The sequence below is a fragment of the Nyctereutes procyonoides genome, unplaced genomic scaffold, assembly GCF_905146905.1.
Source record: "Nyctereutes procyonoides isolate TBG_1078 unplaced genomic scaffold, NYPRO_anot_genome, whole genome shotgun sequence".
In the NCBI taxonomy this organism is placed as follows: domain Eukaryota; kingdom Metazoa; phylum Chordata; class Mammalia; order Carnivora; family Canidae; genus Nyctereutes; species Nyctereutes procyonoides.
In genome coordinates, this window is record NW_026575142.1 from 66,594,291 (window position 1) to 66,613,752 (window position 19,462).

The window sequence follows — 19,462 nt, forward strand, 5'->3', positions numbered from 1 at the left end:
TTTAAGTGCCAACTTTTAGTTCATACATTTGCCATCCCACAGACAATGCTATAAAACACACAGTAAAGTGAAAATGTGGCAATTATTCCATTTATCCGACTCATATAAAAAGTCGAAACAGAAAATTAGGATTACAAAGTGATTTCTTGGCCCAAATACTTGGGCCAAGTCTATAATTAACTGGCTGACAGCCAAAATTCACTTTACTTTGTTCTTTGATGACACAGCCAGTGAGAACAAATGAGGCATGGGAAGATAGGTTTGGGACGGGACAGAGAATTATTTTTTGAAATTAAGCATTTAGTCATTGGGTTTTGACCAGGTGTTTCTGGCTTAATTTAAATCTCTTCATATTCTAAATGTGCTTGTTTGATCAAATTTTAATTTGCTTTAGAGGAACACAAGAATCAAAGTTAAATATTGAAGTTACCTGGGAATTTTTTAAGACAGTGTTTTAAAAAAAGAACAAATCAAATCTTGATCTAGACTCAGCTGGTCACCTTGACAACATAAGGCACCCAGGAGTCCATGCAGCAGGTAAGAAAGAACTGCAGGCTGACGCGTGCCTGTGTGAGAAGGAAGAGGGGAACAGGCAGGCGGGGGGGTGGTGGTGGTGGTGGTGGCGGTGGTGGTGGTGGCGGCGGCACGGTGACTGGGTTGTCACGCAGACTTTGGCCATGTAGGATGGGAACTGTCAAATGCACATAATGACGTTAGCACCAGCTTGGGTAGGAAAGTCTGGGGCCTATAAATAGATCCCATGGGACAACTATTTTTGTTTTATTTATTTTTTTAAAGATTTTATTTACTTATTTGGCAGAGAGAGAGAGAGAAAGAAAGGGAGAGAGATCAAAGCGGGGGGGGGGGGAGTGGTGGGGAGACAGAGAAGCAGGCTTCCTGGTGAGCAGAGAGCCCGACTTGGGGCTCGATCCCAGGACCCTGAGGTCATGACCTGAGCCGAAGGCAGACGCTTCACCGACTGAGCCACCCAGGCGCCCTGATACACGTCTAGTTTAAAACATATTCCTATAGGGCTCTTTTCGATTTGGTGTCGTGTGTGTAGACAGGAGAAGAGTGACATACTTGGACGTTTTTTTCTGGGAGAAGGAAGGCTTTTGAAAATAGTAAAGCTCCGATGTTTTCCTCACGTTATGGGTACATGCTTGCATACTCTCACTTTAACTCACCTCAAGAATCTTCCATTCAGGGTGCCAAGTAGTTTACTGATTTAAACATACTGTTTCCTATATTCTTAGAAATTATCACACATTCTGCAGTCACTGGGGAACATACACCATCTTGCACCTAGTACCTGGACGTCATTAGTACCTGAATTCAGGAGGCAAAAACTGAGCTTTTTAACCATTAGCCTCTGTTTTCTATTCTTTCTTTCTTCTACTGACTTTGCACAAAAGTGGCTTATTTCCCACTCATATCACAATATACACAGATAGAACTGCTCTCCTTGGTGGTTCTTCTCCAAGCAGGGACTTGGGGTTCCTCCTGGGTTCAGACACTGTTGCCTTAAACTTGTCGTCCCTAAGTCTGCCACAGAAGGAGAAGACAGAGCCTCTGCCTTCTTTTGCTTTCTTCAGACAAGCCAATTCACAGATTTACCCCAAAGCAAAATAAGAAAGCAAGGCAAGTAACAGAGTTTTGCCCCTAATAATGCCCATAGCCCCAAAGAGTAGCAGGTAATGGTTTATCCTCTGACCCATGGGCCCTAGACTCAGGTGGTCTTGGTTGACTCACTGGCTCCCAAGGTCCCATGTGGCCCTTTGAATAGGGGGGGCCCATGCCTCTCTACTGGGGACCCAGGAGGTCCCCAATATACATTTGCTGAATTTAGCAAATGAAAAAAAATAATAACAAAACATCCTGATTTTCTTATTTTATTAACATGTGTGGTTTTTCTTGGGATCCATTTTTTACTTTGCCAATTTCCCACTCTACCCTGAGGATCATTTTCAAGCAAGAGGGCTGGAGGATAAAAAGGAATATTGACCAACTATAAGAAATATAGCTTATAAACATTGTAAATTATTGATTACTTAAAACAACCCCTTTTTATGGCTTTATGAATGGGCAATTGCCTGAAAAATGGTACAAAAAGAACTATGAGGACTTCATTAAGACCAGTGTAAAACAGGAGAGTCTGCTTTACAGTAATGCCCCCGGCCAGTCACATCTCCCATTGTCCATGCCCCCGTGTGTCTCCTTTACCCACTGATTCAGGGCTTGGCCATGTGATTGTGGTTGCCAATGGGACATCAGCAAAGGTGAAACAAGCGAGGGCTGGAAAAGTATTTGTGTACTGGGGCTTCTGGGGCTTTCCCCGCCAGGAGGCTGTCCTGAGATGGCCAAACAATGAAGAAGACCAGGATGAGAGAGCACATGAAGGTACAGCTGACCCATCAGCTCAGTGCAGCCACATGGGGAAGCCCAAATGAGACCGTCAGAAAAACCTATTAGCCAACACACAGAATCGTAAGAAATTGGAAATCGTTGCTATTTCAGACCACTTAGTTTTTGGGTGTTTTATTATGAAGCAATCATGAGCTAAAAATTACATCTATCACAGTAGATAAGCCAAATCCTGAAACTTAAAAAAATGCAATCCAATCTAGAGTTGCAAAGTCTGATTCACATCTTAAGTGCTGGTCACTTGGAGATGGGGAACAGCAAGAAGCAGCGTTCAGTAGGATTACTGCACGCGGCAGGGATGGGAGGCTCCAGGGCCCTCCCCGACAATCCCTCTGACTTTCACTGTAGGTAAATAATTATTACCCCTTAGCTCCCTCCTTCCCTTCTCTGTAAGCAGAGAAATGTTAGCTGTCTCACAAAGTCCGCATTCTTTGGACTAAGAACAAACTTAAGTGGTTCTGAGGGGGAAAAGCTCATGTTTTACAAGCCAATGACCATCAAAAGCCAACTATCTTGGACCTAACGTCATTAAAATAACACTTCGGCGGGAACAAAGAGCTGCTTTTTATTTCATTATAAAATGATAGTGCGCTTTCTTTCTGGTGATAGGAGGGAAAAAGGCTTAGAGTTGAAATGAGGCTTGATTTACAGCAGCTAAAATTCTAAGCAACTGATCTGATGAATGGAGCCCTGGGGCCCAGGTCCAGAGGAATAAGAAGCACCGATAATCGGGGGCTCCCCGCTGCTTGAAGAGGGGGATCTGACAAAGTTCACCCCGGCAATCCCAGGGCTGCTGTTCCTCTCGCTCTGGTCACAGCACACTCTGGACTTTCTCAGCGCTGCTTAGCAACACCTGCTCGGGGTGAGGCTGACAAGTCCCTGGGAAAAAATGGCTCATGCGGAGCCTCCTGCCAGTGGCAATCCCACCCAGAACGGGCGAACTTCTTTGCCCTAAAGGGATTAATGTTCTTATTCTTAGTACAGTTCCATCTTATTTATTGTGGACTGGCCTCTTCCTAAAGCTCTTCACGTGAAGAGGAAAATTAAAGCCACACTATATCAAAATTCCATATATTAGAGGCAGGCACAGATAATCCTCTCCTTCATTCCAGCCTCTGTCCTTACTAGCAAGGGAGAGGCCTCCTCTTATGAGGGGAGAACAATGCAACAGCCTGCCCAAGCTCACTCTTTTTATAGTCTCAGCAGAGACCATTTGCTATTTCGGTTGATCCTAAAGAGTGGTGCATTCATCATGAAAAAATCAGAGAGAAGCTCGACAAACTAGAGCAGCAAATAGTGTCTGTCGCCACATAAAACCAGCTCAGATACAGTAAAGATGTTGTTTACTTTCCAGATTCTCTTGAGACCTCTACACCAGCCGGTAGGTGGATGCAGTTTCCTGACTGTAGGAATATCCATTGTTGATGGAAAATTCTAGGAGAGTACAGAGCCGCGGTGGAAGTAGAACTGTATCTGAGTGACCCTCCGTAATGCCAAGGAGGTGACTTCCTGCTAAGAAACAGTCTTTTTGTAACGTGCCAAGCTAGGAAGCTCTGCAGATGGCCACTGATGCGCTTCTTTGGCAATGACTTTGTAATGCCCCCCCCCTTTTTTTTTAAAGTAGGTTCCGCACCCAGCATGGAGCCCTACATGGGCTTGAACTCACGACCTGGAGATCAAGACACAAGCTAAGATCAAGAGTCCGATGCCCAACTCACCGCGCTACCCGGGCACCCCTGCCTTTGTAATGTGTTACTGGCTCCCAGGGCATTAAAAATCACCTCCAACCAGGCCATCTTGTTCTGCTGACTTTGCCAAAGGGTCTCTGAAGTAATGGTTTGGGGTGTTTTAACCAGACTTATATTTGCAACTTTACTCCCCAGTTTTTAAAATTGTCAAGTGAGGTACACCGGCTTGGCTTTTCCGCGGTCTCATTTTTCTTCACCCACTCCCTCATTCACCCAAGAGCCTCCACTGTTCACTGATCTCTGTGAAAGGCGCAGAAATAAGAGGCATGTATTCTGGCCCCACCAGAGCTCACGGTCCAAGTGGCCAGTCAACAAGCCTCAAGTGAAAAAAGGACGGATGATTTTTAGGAAAGCAATAATGACAATGACAGGTGGGGGCCTTTTCCTTCACTTGAAACCATCTTTTTCGCCTTACCTTGCTCTGATGGGTTGAGATCCTAGTCTGGGTCCCAGAGCACTACCATTTCCAGGAGAATTCTTTCTGGCTAATGCTGGGGATATGGAAGTGGTTCTTTGAGGCACCTGAAAGAAAAAGCAGGATTCAGAAAGCGTTTCCATGAAATAGCTCCAATAGGCTCCTTTCCTAAAATTTACCAGGAGTTACAGAAACTATCAGAAATGGGAAAGACATAGTGTTCATTTTTCAGAGAAAAGATTTAACTCCCTAAACAAAACCACACAGAAGGCACTGAGGCACATTCAGCGATCATAAAGGAGAATGGTCTTCAATTTTATGTATTTATTTTCTTAATAAATTTATTTTTTATTGGTGTTCAATTTGTCAACATATAGAATAACACCCAGTGCTCATCCCGTCAAGTGCCCACCTCAGTGCCCGTCACCCAGTCACCCCCCCGCCCACCTCCCCTTCCACCACCCCCTGGTCTTCAATTTTAAAAACAAATTAAAAAGCAGACCAAGCTAATTATTTTGATTCACTGGGCTAAAATAGTTGACCTCCTTTGCTTGTGTACGGGTGGTGGATACCAGAAATTTCTCCGGGATACCATTAACTCAGTTGATCATTGGAAATTGCATCAGATGAGAATCATCCAGATAAGCTGAGCTCCACCCTAACTGATAAACAGATAAGGAAATGATGAAACCTGGCGAGAAACGAGGGTACCGGGCTACAGCTTGGGACATGAGCCACATGCCAGTGAGCTCAGAGCAATTACTTCAATGGATGCTAAGTGTTCCCACTTCCTAATCAATTTGCAGTCATTAATTAAAAACACGCCCCCCCCCCAACACTGTGCTTTGGAAGGTCGATTTGCAAATGTGATTCAAAACAGGATTAATATTGAAAATCCTGGCAGGGTCTTCAAAAAGACTGTGCACACCAGCAGACACACAGTAGGAAAATGTATCATTAGTAGCTTAGCTGACGAGGGCCAAGTCTTAGCTTGGGAACCAGGAGGGGGAAAAACCCAAACCTAAGAAGGGGTGGTGCTCTGGCATTCTCCTGCTCCTCACTGCTGTGGAAGGGCTGGAGGAGACGTAGTAATAGTCATCGTAAACGAGGCTGAAGATGACAGGAACGCGGAGAGAGGCCCGCCAGCCTATTTACCTTTGGTGGAATGTCTTCTTCCTGTCGTAACCAAGAGCTTCGGTCAAACTTCTCAATGCGAGTGGGGAGAGGAGGGTTTTCAGAGGTGGGGTCCGAGTTCTGGCGCGGCATCTCCACGCGGTGAGAGGTCACGTTCAGGGCCTCCTGAAACCCAGACAGGCCCTTGGTGGGCTGCTCGTGCACGGACTGGGAGGCGGTCAAGGCAGGTCCCTGGGACTTCACAGCTACCAGATGTGGAATCTAAACGTCAAACCAACACGGTAGCGGCATTATTAGAAGAAAAAGCAGATCTACTAGGACCTCCATTCAGTGGAAGGGAAAATAAAATTTTAGAGCACAAGCGCTGGAGTACACGGAGCCCATCACAGCTGTCTCCAACCTGCTTTTGGAAGCTCTTCCACATTTCCCATTCACAGCCATGTGTAGGCCGGACCCAGGGCGCCTGGCAAAAACTAAGCGATTCACTTGGGCCCGCTAAGAAGTCTGTGAAATAGGTGTGAGGACAATAATAGCAATTTTTCAGTGGACACTTACTGACCAGCAGTATAATACGTTTACAAGCACTTTTCTTCTAATATGATACACCTCCTCCTTCAAAACCCTCAACTTTGGCTTTAGAGAGTGCTATGGCTCTGTAAAACAAGGAGTGTTCCGGATCACCTTACTTCTAATGAACTCACTAAATCCACTACGAGGCGGACACAATCATTTTCATCGTTTTTCACGTGAGGATGGAAGGTTTAGAGAGGTGAAGTAACAACCTGGATCTCACAGCTAATACTTGCTGGAGCCTGGATTGGAAGCCTCACACACCTCACGGTCCAGACATCTAGCTCCGCGCTACTCCACTTTCCGGTGAGCTGGCTCTTACCACCCATGACGGCTCTTACCATCCACACCAAGATGTTTCTTTTAGGGGGAAAGTCACATATGTGGGCACGCATTCATATCGTTCGTGTAGAGAAGACATGCCGTTTTTGGTAGAAATGTGGCTCTTTAAGACAAATCATTAGAATCAAGAGTTTTCAGGGGCGCCTGGGTGGCTCAGTTGGGTAAGCGTCTGCCTTTGCCTTGGGGTGTGATCCCAGGGTCCTGGGATCGAGCCCCACGTCAGACTCGCTGCTCACTGGGGAGCGTGCTTCTCCCTCTCCCCCTGCTCATGCCCTTTCTTGCTCTCTCTCCCTTTCTCTCAAATAAATAAATAAAATCTTAAAAAACAATAAGATCAGGAGTTCAGAGTGTTCTTGACCGTTAGCACCACTCACACACTCACACTTAACTGTTACTGTCTCCTCCCCCATCACAAAGTCCGACTCCCTGGAGATAGGAGCCGTGTCTGGATGGCATCTCTCAGTCTACACTGTGCCTGGCATGTGGAATGTGGTCAATAAATCTCGGCAGGCGAAACGGCTAGGGGACTTTCTAAATTAAACTATTAAGTCAGTAAACACTAACATAGTATCTGCTTTGTGCAAGGGACCTAGCAGACCCTCTTCGGTCTAAACTCTCGATGCCAGGCCACTGGGGAGCATTTCCGCAGCCCTCTTCCGCCAGCCTGGCCCTGCTCCTTTAGCCCTTGAGGTCTTATCCCTGGAGCAGCCCTGCCTTAGCTTCTTCACACCCTCTCTGGTCTGAAACCTGAAGTGTCATTAATTAGAGTTCAGAGAAAACCCTCAAGGTCTGCTTCAGGTGAATGTTATGCTTCCACCAGAAAAGACCTCTAAATCGATCAGGTTTTTATTAATGTTAATATAACAACATTATATATATAATATAATATATATAACATATATATATAATAATGTTAATATACTAAATCCTAATATGAAAACAGGGCATGTTTTAAGAACATAGCACAAAACAGAAACCTACTTAAGAGTCTTCAAAGACATTTGGGTGAAACTGGCTGCATTATCACTCTTACTTTTCATAAAATTCCACACTTTTTTTTTTCATTTTTAGTATTTACCGGTCAAGAGGTCCTCTAAAACCTCCCAGAGACTTGTCCTGGAGCAGAGGAACGGTTTCCTTTTTTTAAATAGCTCCCAGCTGGGGCTCTGCAGGCCGGGGGAGGCGGGAGGGGCCTCAAGGGCCCCAGACGGCTGGGCTGGGCCGGCACAGGTGTGAGGCCGCAGGTGGGAGGGGGCCCTGGGCATCCGCATTTCCACCAAGCTCTTGGGTGACGCTGATGCTGAGGGTGCCATGAGCACTCTTGGGGAACCACTGGCTTAGAAGCCACAATTTTATCCAGGGTCATTTACACTTTCTGCGCCCAAATCGCAGGGAGCAAGAGACAACTGTTCACCTATGACCCCGAGGCTGCCGTGGCCGGTACCTCGGCCTAAGGGGCTCGGCGCCCCTGCTCGACCCGACCCGTGTCCCCAGGGAGGCCGCTGCCCAAGGGCTGACCGGAGGTGCGCCCAAAGCCCAGGGTGGCGCTGGCCCCCTTCTCAGCGCTCCCCCCGCCCCGCATCCCCTGGGGCCTGCCCTAAGCCTGGGGGCCCTGGACCCCGTGGGGCCCGGGGGACCCAAGGGCTGTACCTGGGGGTCCACCGGCCTGAGCATGGGCGGCGTCCGGGCAGGCTGCACCCCGCTGATGCTGAAGGACTCGGACCTCGGGGGCAGCGCGGGGTCGGATATCCTGTTGGCGACCTTGTGCGGCATAGCGGGCGAGCTCTGCCGGTTCAGCCTCGAGCGCTCTTCCACCTGGGGGTCAAAGCAGACGAGTCGGACACAACCCAGGCCTGAGGGCCGGCGGGAGGCTGCTCTGCGTCCTCGGCCCTCAACGCCCCGCACCTGCTCTGCGGCAGGCACCTTTGGAGAAGCTATTCTCTGGGGCCCCGGGGGCGGGGGGGGGGGGCAGGCTGTGACCCCAGGGTCCTGGGATCGAGTCCTGTGTGGGCTCCCCGCAGGGGCCTCCCTCTCTGTGTGTCTCAGGAATAAATAAATAAAATCTTAAAAAAAAAAAGGCAGATCCTTTTTTTAAAACAAAAGTAGGAGGGGGCAGCTCGGGTGGCTCAGCGGGTGAGTACCTGCCTCTAGCCTAGGCCGTGACCCCAGGGTCCCGGGATCGAGTCCCCCGTCAGGCTCCCTACATGGAACCTGCTTCTCGCTCTGCCTGGGTCTCTGCCTCTCTCTATCTCATGAATAAATAAATAAAATATTTTAAAAAAATAAAAGGCAGATCCTTTCTTTAAAACAAAAGTAGGAGGGGGCAGCCCGGGTGGCTCAGCAGGTGAGCGCCTGCCTCGGGCCTAGGCCATGACCCCGGGGTCCCAAGATCGAGTCCTGCGTCAGGCTTCCTGCATGGAGCCTGCTGCCCCCTCTGCCTGGGTCTCGGCCTCCCTCTCTCTCCCTCTCTCTCTGGGTCTCTCGGGAAGGAGTCCCACCTTACACCACCACCCGCCCCGAGCCGGGAGCCATCACCCTGTGCTGCCGGGCCCTGCACTAGGGCCGCCGGCCGGAGTTGGGCCTCCCCAGCAGTCTCTCCTGCGCTGCCTGGCTCTCATCCTGCCAACGGGTCGCCAGGCTGTGGAGCAGCCAGGGAGCCCGAGGGCAGTGTGGGGGCATCGGGTGCCCGGGGAAGGCGGACCGCCTGGAGGAGGCGCCCACACCCCTTCCTCACGGCCCCACGGGCTGCGGCCCTCCCTTCAGTGGACTTCCCGCACCGTTTCCTTCCCCCTCTTTAGGGCCCTTTCTTTCCCCTCATCTCCCCGCTCCGCTTCCGGCCTGGACTCTCCCCACCCCGTTCTCCGGGCCCGTCCACGCGTGACCTGCATTTTCGCTCCCCGCCTCCCTGTCTCCCTGCCGGCCGCCCTCCGGGGTCACTTCATCTCCCTCGTCATCCCCCTTCTTGGGGAGTCTGTCTCAGCCCAAGGCAGGGGCCTGAGCAGAAGTGTTCCCCAGGAAAGGCCTACGGGCCGGGGGGCGCCCCCTCCATGGGAGGACACCCCCCACCCCTGTCCACATCCGGAGCCTGCAGACTGTCAAGGAGGGCATCTCCCATGGAGATTTAGATGAACACGACGGACACTGCAAGGCACGACTGAAGATCTGCGACAGCTTCAAGAGGCCTAGGCCTTTGCTTTCAGATCAATCTCCTCCTGCCCTTTATTTCTGTAGGGTCAGTTTGGCAGCCCTATATTCCAAACCTCCCAGGCAGCGCCCCCCACCGTGACCCTGCAGTGTGAGCCGGACCCCCCTTCTGCTGACTCACTGATGAGGGTTCCAAGTGCCCGCCAGGGAGCCCACCTGCAGGCCAAGACCCGTCTCCAGGGGGCGCCTTCTTCACTTCACTGCCAGATTTGAAATAAAAATCCACGAGAGCTGTTCTTTCCCATCCTTCCTATTTCATTTTAAATCTTTCTAGACGCAGACTCAGCCTCAGATACAGAAGCCTGTTATTAGGTGCTTATATTAACTGCAAACGTGTTAACATAACGAGGGGGGCTGAAGAATAGAAAACCGTGCCCCCGCTTCTACCCGGGGGAACTCAACATCTCCTCTCCCACCATGGCTGTGCAGGGTACATACGATTGGCATCCAGTGGACTCTGGTGTTGAAACTTCACGTCCCCCCCCGCCCCCAAAAAAGAAACTCCACGTCCCAGAGCTCACCACACACCAAACCAGGTTAGCTACCCAAAGCCAGAACATGCATACTTTGCGTACGTGTGTATGCAAAGTATTACATCAGCAGTAATTATTTGACCACTGCACGGAGCAAAAAAATAAAATAAAGCCAGGTTTGAGCTGAGACCATGAAGAAGAGAAAGTCCCACAAAGACAGATAAACTCAGACTAAGCCATGCACTGTACTGCTTTTCTAAATACTAGTGTCCTTGAAAACAAAGTGACGACTTCCAGACCACTGGACTCGGCCAAATATTAGCCATCTGCTTACTTCCCCGGAAGAGTGGAGAACACTTGCTGTTATTATTATCTTTTCCAGCTATAAAACACCCTCAGTTTTAAACACACACTTAGAGACAGCACATTCTGAAAGCACTAGAAAAAGTCTGCCTTGAGGGGATGGAGTCGAAGAGGATGCCACCGTGAGCAAAGAAACCTTTTTTGAGACGAAAAATCCTTTTGGCAACAGCCAGCAGCAAGGTTCCAGTAAAGGGGGGACTCTTAGCACAGGCCACACGGCTCCAGAGCCACGTGGGAAATGAACAGGGCAGGAAAGTGAGGCGCCGAATTCACAGGCAGGTAACGGGTTTGATAGGTTGTGAGTAAATATTACGAATGCACGTCTGCTAAAGTTGCCCGTGCCTTCTCTCAGTGGTTTACATACTAAATCCCACCACCGGTATGCGTCAGGCTGTACCATTCTAAAATACATGGTTACAATAATCTACTGTTGTTTCAGGACGGTTTAATTTGTTGAAATTTCCTGGGTTGGAGTATGTCCAAAGAAACTCAAAAATCTATGAGAAAGGTGTAATAATGAGCCATTTGGCTGTATGCTTTGTCCCAAGAGAACTTTGTCCTAAAGTTTTTAGGAAGAGAATGCTGCCCACTGCTTTTTGCACCAAAGGAAACAGCATGTGTACTGGAGCAAAGATACCAAATCAAGCATCCTACTATCAGACAGACAAAGGAGACGCTGGGTGGTGTATCTAGGCTCAGGCCCTTCTGATTATTTTGATACTGGGCAAAGGCCTGTCTCCTGATTCACCACATCTTATTCCTACTAATTGAGAAGGAGATGGATCTGTGAGTGAGACAGAAAAAAAAATGTTTTTTCACCCAGAATAAGGATATATATGATTAAACCCTGGGGTACAATGAAGATATGTTTCAATCTGCCTTATATAACACTAAAAATAAGTCTATTAGCTGAGCCTCTGCTCCAAGGAGATGTAAAATGTCAGAGTCACCACCAAAAAAAGAATGTTCTAGTAGCAACAGACATAGAGTGTCAAGGTGCTGGACCATGACAACAAGAGGTATCTGTTACGAAGGATTTCATACTTGAAGGGATTATCAGTGAATGTAGAGAACAAGATTAGGAGGGACTGATCAGTTTTAGGACAAAAGCCATATTTTTCTTATTAAAAGGATCGTTTTAACATTAAAACTAAAATTGAGAGGTTTAGATCACCTCTGCAGAAATGCTTTCCTATGTATTACAGCATTACAGGGAGAAAAAAAGAAACAGAATTGTGGTCTCAGAAATGAAAATCTGCTCCAGGCATGGCTGTGTTGTCCACTGGGTTCTACAGGAGTGATGCCTAACGCCTCTGAGATGCATAAAGGCTATGTAAACCCAGGAGACCTGAAAACAAATTTGATTACAAGATTTCAAAAAATTCCTCAGAATAAATAAAAATGTTTAAACATGCATAAAAAAAGGACACATGTCAATTGTTAAATTATTTTGTACGTTGGCGACAATTCATAGCTTTCGATGTCTCCCTTAGCAATAATGAATGGTATCTGTTGAGAGGAATATTTCAAAACAAAATCATAGGAGTGATTTTTTAGATGTTGACAGCAAAACTGTATCTATGATGTCATATGGGTGCATTTTTTATAACGCTTTATATGATGCAACATCCGTGGGGTCTGTGGTCTAGAAGGCCTTACTTAAAAGCTTGTTTATCTATGGTGAATTAAACACAGTCACGTGGGAATTCCAACTGAGCAAAACAGTTTGATGTTTTTGTCTTCACTGGCAATGTTGGGGAAAGAGAAAGAAGTCGACAGATAACCTTCAAGTGCTCATTAACTCTGTAGGACCCCACATTCACTGGTCACATAAAGAGTTGAGTCACATTGTCCTTTGGCAAAACCACAGGAACAGATGGTTACTGAGCAAGGTTGGGGATATCCCTTCTCTGAGGCACCTGTGAGAACCGGGGAGACTCATTCATGTGAAATGCTTAGAAAGGAGTCTCGTCTGAAGACAAGAGCCTGGACTACTTGTCCAGTACCCACTCTTAACCAATGACTCCAGAGAAGAGTATTAGGTCTTCATGGGGATGGAGCATGTAACTTAAAAATAATAAGGCAAGCCCTTCACAAGCTGAGATGAGAAGTGAAGAAGTGTGCATGTATCCCTGGAGGGGAGTGGGTGGAGGCCATGGGGTTGCATGTGGACTGCCCTTGTGAAATCCAAACCAGAAACAACAGAGGCAAAACACTTATTCCTGGTGGGTGACAGTGGCCTTGGAAACAAAACGTGACTGTGTTGAAGACTGTATTTCATTGTATCTGCACAGGGCCTAGAATTTCCATGGATCGCTCACATATGCGATGGCCCGGGGGCATTCCCGAGAGGCAGGACGCGCAGCTGGGGAAGCTGCACCTCAGGAAGGCTACAAGACTTGTCCCGGCCACCCAGCCCGGCGGTGGGAGAACTCGAACTCAAACTTCTTACTCCTTCCCAGGTCTCTCTCATGCCAGATCTTAAGAGAGCGAAGCAGAAACTGAGGAAAGAAGGGAGCAGAGCTGTAAACTCTAAATGGTAATTTGGGACCTCATATGTAAAATGAGTCATATAAAAAGGGGGGAAAAACCCCCACATCAGTGTAGAGTAGGGAAAACCAAGTGGAGGAGTTCTTACATGCAGGGATTTCAGCGTCCTATGGGCTGATGAGATATAAAGAGACATCTTGGCCCATCGTTTGCCAAATTACACCATGGCCAGATGACTGGAATGCATCACAGAGTAAGAACATGATGGAGTGTTGAAAAAAATTAAAATACAATCTCATACAGTATTCATGTGGGGACAGCATTCAATCACTGCAGCGTGCTGATGGAGATTTAAAAAAATACAGGGGGGAGGGGGGGAAGGCATGCACAATTACTGCCAGGCCCATCCACAAGCCATTTTAAGGAAAGGAATCTGCTCCGTTATAAGCAAAAAGGTATTATAAGAAAAGGAATCTCCATCTTTCAAAAAGTGGCACTGAGAAAAAACAACCTCCCGGTTCTGCTGATGTTTTTTTTTTTTTTTTTTCCTGCTGATGTTTAACAGAATATCATACTGATGTTTTTACCAAACAAATCTAACTTCCATCCCAATCCAGAAGTGGCCGAGAATTTGCAAGGGGTGAAAATGCCTTGACCCCGCCCCTTTCCATAGAGACAGGAAGGTTCCTCTCTGGCCCAAATCTGAAAATCACAGTCAGTGTGACAATCGGGACAAAGCACTCCGTCAGAGGAGGGAGGGAAGAGCTTGACAAGATGTGCAGAGGAGTATTTTCATTTCTTCTTATTACATCCAACAGATTAATGAGAAATGCGATGATGACCTAACGTTTTACAAAGTGAAGCAACAAAATCACCGACGGTGAGGCACTGTAACATCACAGCAGCTGCCGAGAAACTGTCGGTTTGAAAAAAAAAAAAAAAAAAGGAAGAGAAATAAGGGGATGAGAAAGTAACCAAAGAAGGACAAACCATCCTGGGGAGGAGGTAGAGAGCTGAGTTAGAAGACAGATACGGCATAAGTCACAGAGGCTGCAGGGGGAGGAGCCCGTGGCATGGGCACCGCTGGCCCCTCGTCCCTGGCAAGGATCACTTCCATTTTAGACCCTGGGAGAGGATGCATTTGAAAAAGAAAGGGTGCCTTTTATTCTAACTGCTAAAGAGAGTTTAACTCAGGTTCTTTCTCTTGGCTGATGAGTAAGATTCGGCTGGGCTTGAAATTCTGTCCACATCTAGAGTTTTGAAATGTATTTTGTCGTCTAGCTACTTTCAGCCCCGGCAACCTCACTGTTATAGGGAAAGAAACCTTTAAACAATGCTTGAGAAGTTCATATGCTGCTCGGAGAAGCATTAAAAAGGTCAAGGAGACCAGGATCCTCATACCCATTTTTCTTCCCATTTTAAGAAGTGGGTGTTAAGAGAAGGATGAATCAAACCAAAGCAGACAATTATTTGTTCTTATTTGTGTACCAGTCACTCCAGTTCCAAATTCAGCCCATCACTTATCCAATGATCTAAATGTTTCGTCTCTCTTCTAGAATATGAACACCCACTCTAAGACTTGGGAACGGTTTCATGAATAGATTGGTTAGTTGGAAGCCGGATTACGTTAAGCACACCCAGGAGGATAGGACTAAAGATGAATCCCCAAAGAATATTCCCACACATGTCTAGAATTGCGTGAAGCCCAAAGAAGAGTGCCAGCTGCTAGGAAGCCAGAGGCCTTGGAAGATGTCACCCACCAGAGGTGGCCCAGATTTATGATGGCCGGGGAACCTCACATCGGGAGTGCTTGCTGACACAGCTGGGTTGTTTGCACGCCCAACTGCTGTGTTTCTTTCACTGCTAGGAGCCTGGCCAGGGAGCACAGAGGAATTAGAAGGTCTAGGAAACCATCTTGATGGTATCTGCAGAGATTGGCCTCCAGGAATGCCACGACTTCTGAAAGCTCGGGAACTGTGACCCAATTCCGAACAGAGAGGATAGGCCGGGAAACTTAGCGAGGAGGACAAAGAGTAACTAGATAACCATGAAGTCAAAGTGGTTAAGTTCACATCAGAATGTGCCGGGTAGAGGTGGAAGGAAGGACGTGGGAACGGCTCCGGGCTTCTCCCCCTTTGCTGGAACATTTGCACATGAGGGAGGTGCACGGGGGAAAGGAGGGATTCTGGGATGCTTTGCAAAGAATCACGATCTTCTCCAGTGGGGTCTGTGGGTGCACCTCTCCTAGACTCATGCCTGGGGCTGGGAGCACCGAGGGCCATGTGGTCATGCATCAAGAAGAGGTCATTTAGCGATGCAGCACTTCTTAGAGGCGTTGAGGCACTTGGAAGGATGCATGGATTCATGCCCCTCCTGCCCCGAGGTCCGCAGGAGTCTCTAAGGCCCTTCTTACTTGCAGTGATGGACAACTTGGGGCCGGTCACTTTGAAGATGTTGGGAGAGGACACACAAACGACCTTAGACCCTAACTCTTGAGTTGGACTACATCCTTGGGAGCGAGATCGCCGTGGGGATCTCACTGTGGTCCTCCAGGCTTCCTGAGCCTTCAGGGGTTCTTCAAGACCAACTCTAATAGGACAAGCTGGTCCACCTTTCTTCCATGAGTGATGCTCCAAGAGAAGTCTTGATCTGGCATCATTAATCTCTGCAGGTGCTACTGGCATTAGCTTAGCGGAGCCTAATTTCTCAGCCTTCTGAACACCTGCCATGATCAGGAGCTGTGAGTGTAGCTTAGCTGAGGGTTTCAACTTGGCAGGGCCAGAAAACGGTTTAGCAGTGGAGGAAGGTGGCACATCTCTGCCAGCCAGGACGCACATCAGCTGCTGTCTAACAGCAGAGTGATTCTGCTTAGCTGGAAGAACAGGTGGGTTATTAAAGGGTCGGTGCTGTACCTGGGAGTAGGATCACAAAATTGAGTTATTGATCGAAGAGAAAGAGGCAGCTGTTAGAGACACAGGTAAATACAAATCATCTTTATAGACTCTAAAGGAAAGTGATCAAAAACATTCTTTATGTGGAATCAAACGATTTTCTCTACAGATTCCGTTTTTCTAAGTTTTAAAAGAAAAAAGTTTGGTTTCTGTAAAAATAGCACACAATCACCATAAAAGATTTAAGCAACATATGAGAATACAAGAAAGTTCAAAGAAAAAAATTGTTTGTGCTGCCCTTAAACAATCATCGTTAACATTGGGGCGACATCACTTCAAGCATTTTCTATATATATATATATATATATATATATGAACAAAAAAATAAAAAGACGGGAATATGTTTATAAAAATGGGATCTTAGGTAAGAAATCTAGTTAAGAAATCTAGTTCTGGTAAGACTGTACTCTAGATAACTTGAAATAAGCTCTAGCACCTGAAGATACTAGAAGAAAATACAAAATACCACAAACATCCGCTTAAATGACTGGCTATGCTTACAAGGAAATAAAGGAAATCACTGGGTGCCACAAACAATGACAGACCTGAAAACCAGGGTTTTAAGCACACAGACTGACACAGCGACTCCTGGGAAGGTTGTTAAGCTTGGCTGATCTTGTTTTTTTTTTTTTTTTGCTCTGTCCATTGGGTCATCACCTTTTTTCCTCCCATCCAAAGAGTTTTAAATTAGATTTTTAAAATAGCTCATCACAAGGCCGAGTTCTTAAAAATCCGCCCTTACTCTAGTAGTTGAGCAAATGAAGAACCAGGGCTTTGGAAGTACTTGCAAAAGAACTAGCAATGACCTCTGATCCTGAAAGCAGTCGCCACAACCGCGGGTCTGAGACCAACTGTGCCTCCATTCATACCGCAACGGAACAAGGGAGAGTCGGCGGCAGTGCTAACGATCACTTTTAGGGTCTAGGTACAGACAGGAAATGATTATACCTAAAATTCCCTAAGTCTTTACTGAATCATCTTCTTTCATGGGGGAAGTCATTAAATATCCTCATGTTGCAAACTCATTCGGACCCTTAGGACAAAAGTGACTTTTCTACTTCCTGTTATTGTGTACAAAAATCCCCTGTATCCAAGAAGATACAACAACAACAACAAAAAATCCCTGAAAAACAAAAATCACTAATGGATTCAGGTGCCTTGCCAATTCTCTACAGAAATAATATTATGGCTCTTCCAAAAGCAAAGCATGCACTGCTCACGAGGCATCGTTTTCCAGTTGCGTCGCACTAGTTTAATTCTCTACTTCTACTGGGTCAACTCACCGCAGCCACCAGCCCGGCCGGCGGGACATGGCTACACTTGCTGGAGCACTTACCTCCTTGGCCCATGCTGGCTTCTCGCTAGGACTCATCCCTTCCTTGTAATGGTACAGTGGCTTCTTCTCCACAGGCCTCTGCTCCTGCCGCTGATGCTGGAGGGAAACCAAGTAGTCTCTCTCTTGCTTCAGCTGTCTCTGTAGTCTTTCTGCTTGTCTCTGTTCTTCCAGTTGTTTGCGTTTATATTCCTATCCAGACCAGGAAAGAGAAGCAAAGAAAGGGCCAAATCACCATATGGAAACCACTGGCCGGCACCGGAGAAGCATGCAGTGGAGCCCAGAGAGATGGTAACAAGAGGCCTGAACGCCAACAGAACCACAGAAGGATGTCAGGGCGTGTTACAGAGATAGGCTCCAGCCGGGGCTTAGCACGTCACGAAAACACTCTTGCCTTAGTGGCAATCCCTACAGCACACCCCTCATTGCAAAGTGACTTGTCCCTGACCTGCGACCAAGAGAGTGGCAATAATGAGGACATCTGGATGGTCAGCACCACCCCTACAGGGAGCCATCCACTTCCTGATTTAGTAACCAAACCATTCAAACATGTCCAATGAAGCCCCAAACTGAGTAAGTAGCTACAGGTATTGCTCAAATCCTCTTTCGTTTAACAAAAGTTGGTCCAACGAAGGCCATTGGCAAGCATATGCAGAGGCTGAAAAATATCATAGGGCCACTGAAGAAGAATTTCAGGTAAAAAAAAAAAATCAAGAAGCTCATTTGGAGAGCAGTGCGATAATAATAAAAAAAGCACTTCAAGTGGAAGCCGCGTGAGCAGGGAACACAAAATGTTCCCATCGTAAGGGTAAAACTAATAGTCTGCAGATGAAATATGACTGCAGAGCTGAGTGGGTACCTACAGAGGAGGGGCCTTTTGCTGTGATTGTATTCCAGCACGTTGCAAATGACCTTAAAAATTACTCTGCGATAAACACAGTGGGTCTCGAAAACAGCCCCAACTGGTAATATGCCCGGATTCGTGCGAAAGTTTCGCAAAGAGGAGGCACTAAGGGATGCCTCCAAGTGCCTCACATGTATTCGGGTGGCAAACTAGGTCAGGAAACGTAGTAAGCCCCCACGAGCCTTTGGAGGTCCATGGGGCTTGGAGGACCCCCCCACCCCAGGACCGGCGTGTTAGGGGGCACACACAAGGACACACGCGCACACACGCAGGAGGAACACAGAGCAGGTGGCTGGCCCTCGGCTTTCCCATTACCAGAAGTAGAGCTTGTTCATGCAGTAGCTGCTGCTGCAAGATCTCTAACTGCCTCTGCTCCTCCTCTAACTGTCGCCTGATGTACTCCTGGAGAGGTAGGCAGCAGAGCACGCACAGCGACACAGGAGGGAGAGAGAGAGAGAAAAAGAACCGGTAATTTCAAAGGTGACAAGAGCTGCCAAGGAAAGTGTGGAAGGAAGGAGGGAAGTAAAAAAAAACAAAAACAAAAAACAAAACACCAGAAACCAAAATATACCCAGACACGTCCTCTCACCACACGGGGAAAGTAGGGAAGCAAAAGCCCTTGTTGGCGGCCCAAAGCCCAGGCCTCGCGGCTCTCATGAACGCGGCCAGTTCGAAAGCTTTCCAGCGCAGGTTCCCCCGCCCCGGCTCCCCACGCAGCAAGGCCAGGGGTTCAGGGGCTCCTGTGCGTGGTGGGAAGGAATCCTCGTGGGCTGTGGTCGGCCCGCGAGTGTCACAGGAGGGCCCATGGAGGCTGGGGTGTGACCGTCACTCGCACCCAGGGCCGCACCCGCTCGGCCGGACGCTGTGCGAACAGAAAAGCCCTTCCGAAGCCACGGCCGGGCCGGCTCGCTGATCGGGCCTCGGGGCCACGTTCCCAGGACCACCCCCTGGGGCTGGGGGGACCCCAAGATCAAGGTGGGTCAGGAGGCTCGGCCCGGCAGGAAGCCAGGCGCCACGCGGGCATCGCCACCAGTGGGCATCACCAGGGCTGTGCGTCCTGCTTCTGGAAGAGGCGAGAGGAGCGGGCTGATGAGCAGTCCCGGGGACCCCC

The 19,462-nt window shown here is 48.0% G+C and overlaps 1 protein-coding gene across 11 annotated transcripts in view; it reads right to left on the reverse strand.

Annotated features, from left to right (window-relative positions):
• Positions 1-19,462, reverse strand: part of TNIK (TRAF2 and NCK interacting kinase) — a 375,104-nt gene that overhangs the window by 47,099 nt on the left and 308,543 nt on the right. For 4 of the 11 annotated variants that reach the window (XM_055308517.1, XM_055308514.1, XM_055308515.1 and 1 more), the window contains exons 14-19: positions 18,667-18,753; positions 17,451-17,639; positions 14,924-16,075; positions 8,284-8,448; positions 5,743-5,982; positions 4,588-4,694 (exon numbers count right to left, since the gene is read on the reverse strand). In XM_055308517.1, coding sequence (XP_055164492.1) covers positions 4,588-4,694; positions 5,743-5,982; positions 8,284-8,448; positions 14,924-16,075; positions 17,451-17,639; positions 18,667-18,753 — 1,940 coding nt within the window. The remainder of the gene's footprint in view (positions 1-4,587; positions 4,695-5,742; positions 5,983-8,283; positions 8,449-14,923; positions 16,076-17,450; positions 17,640-18,666; positions 18,754-19,462) is intronic. The other 7 variants (XM_055308518.1, XM_055308521.1, XM_055308519.1 and 4 more) reach the window with 3 other exon arrangements.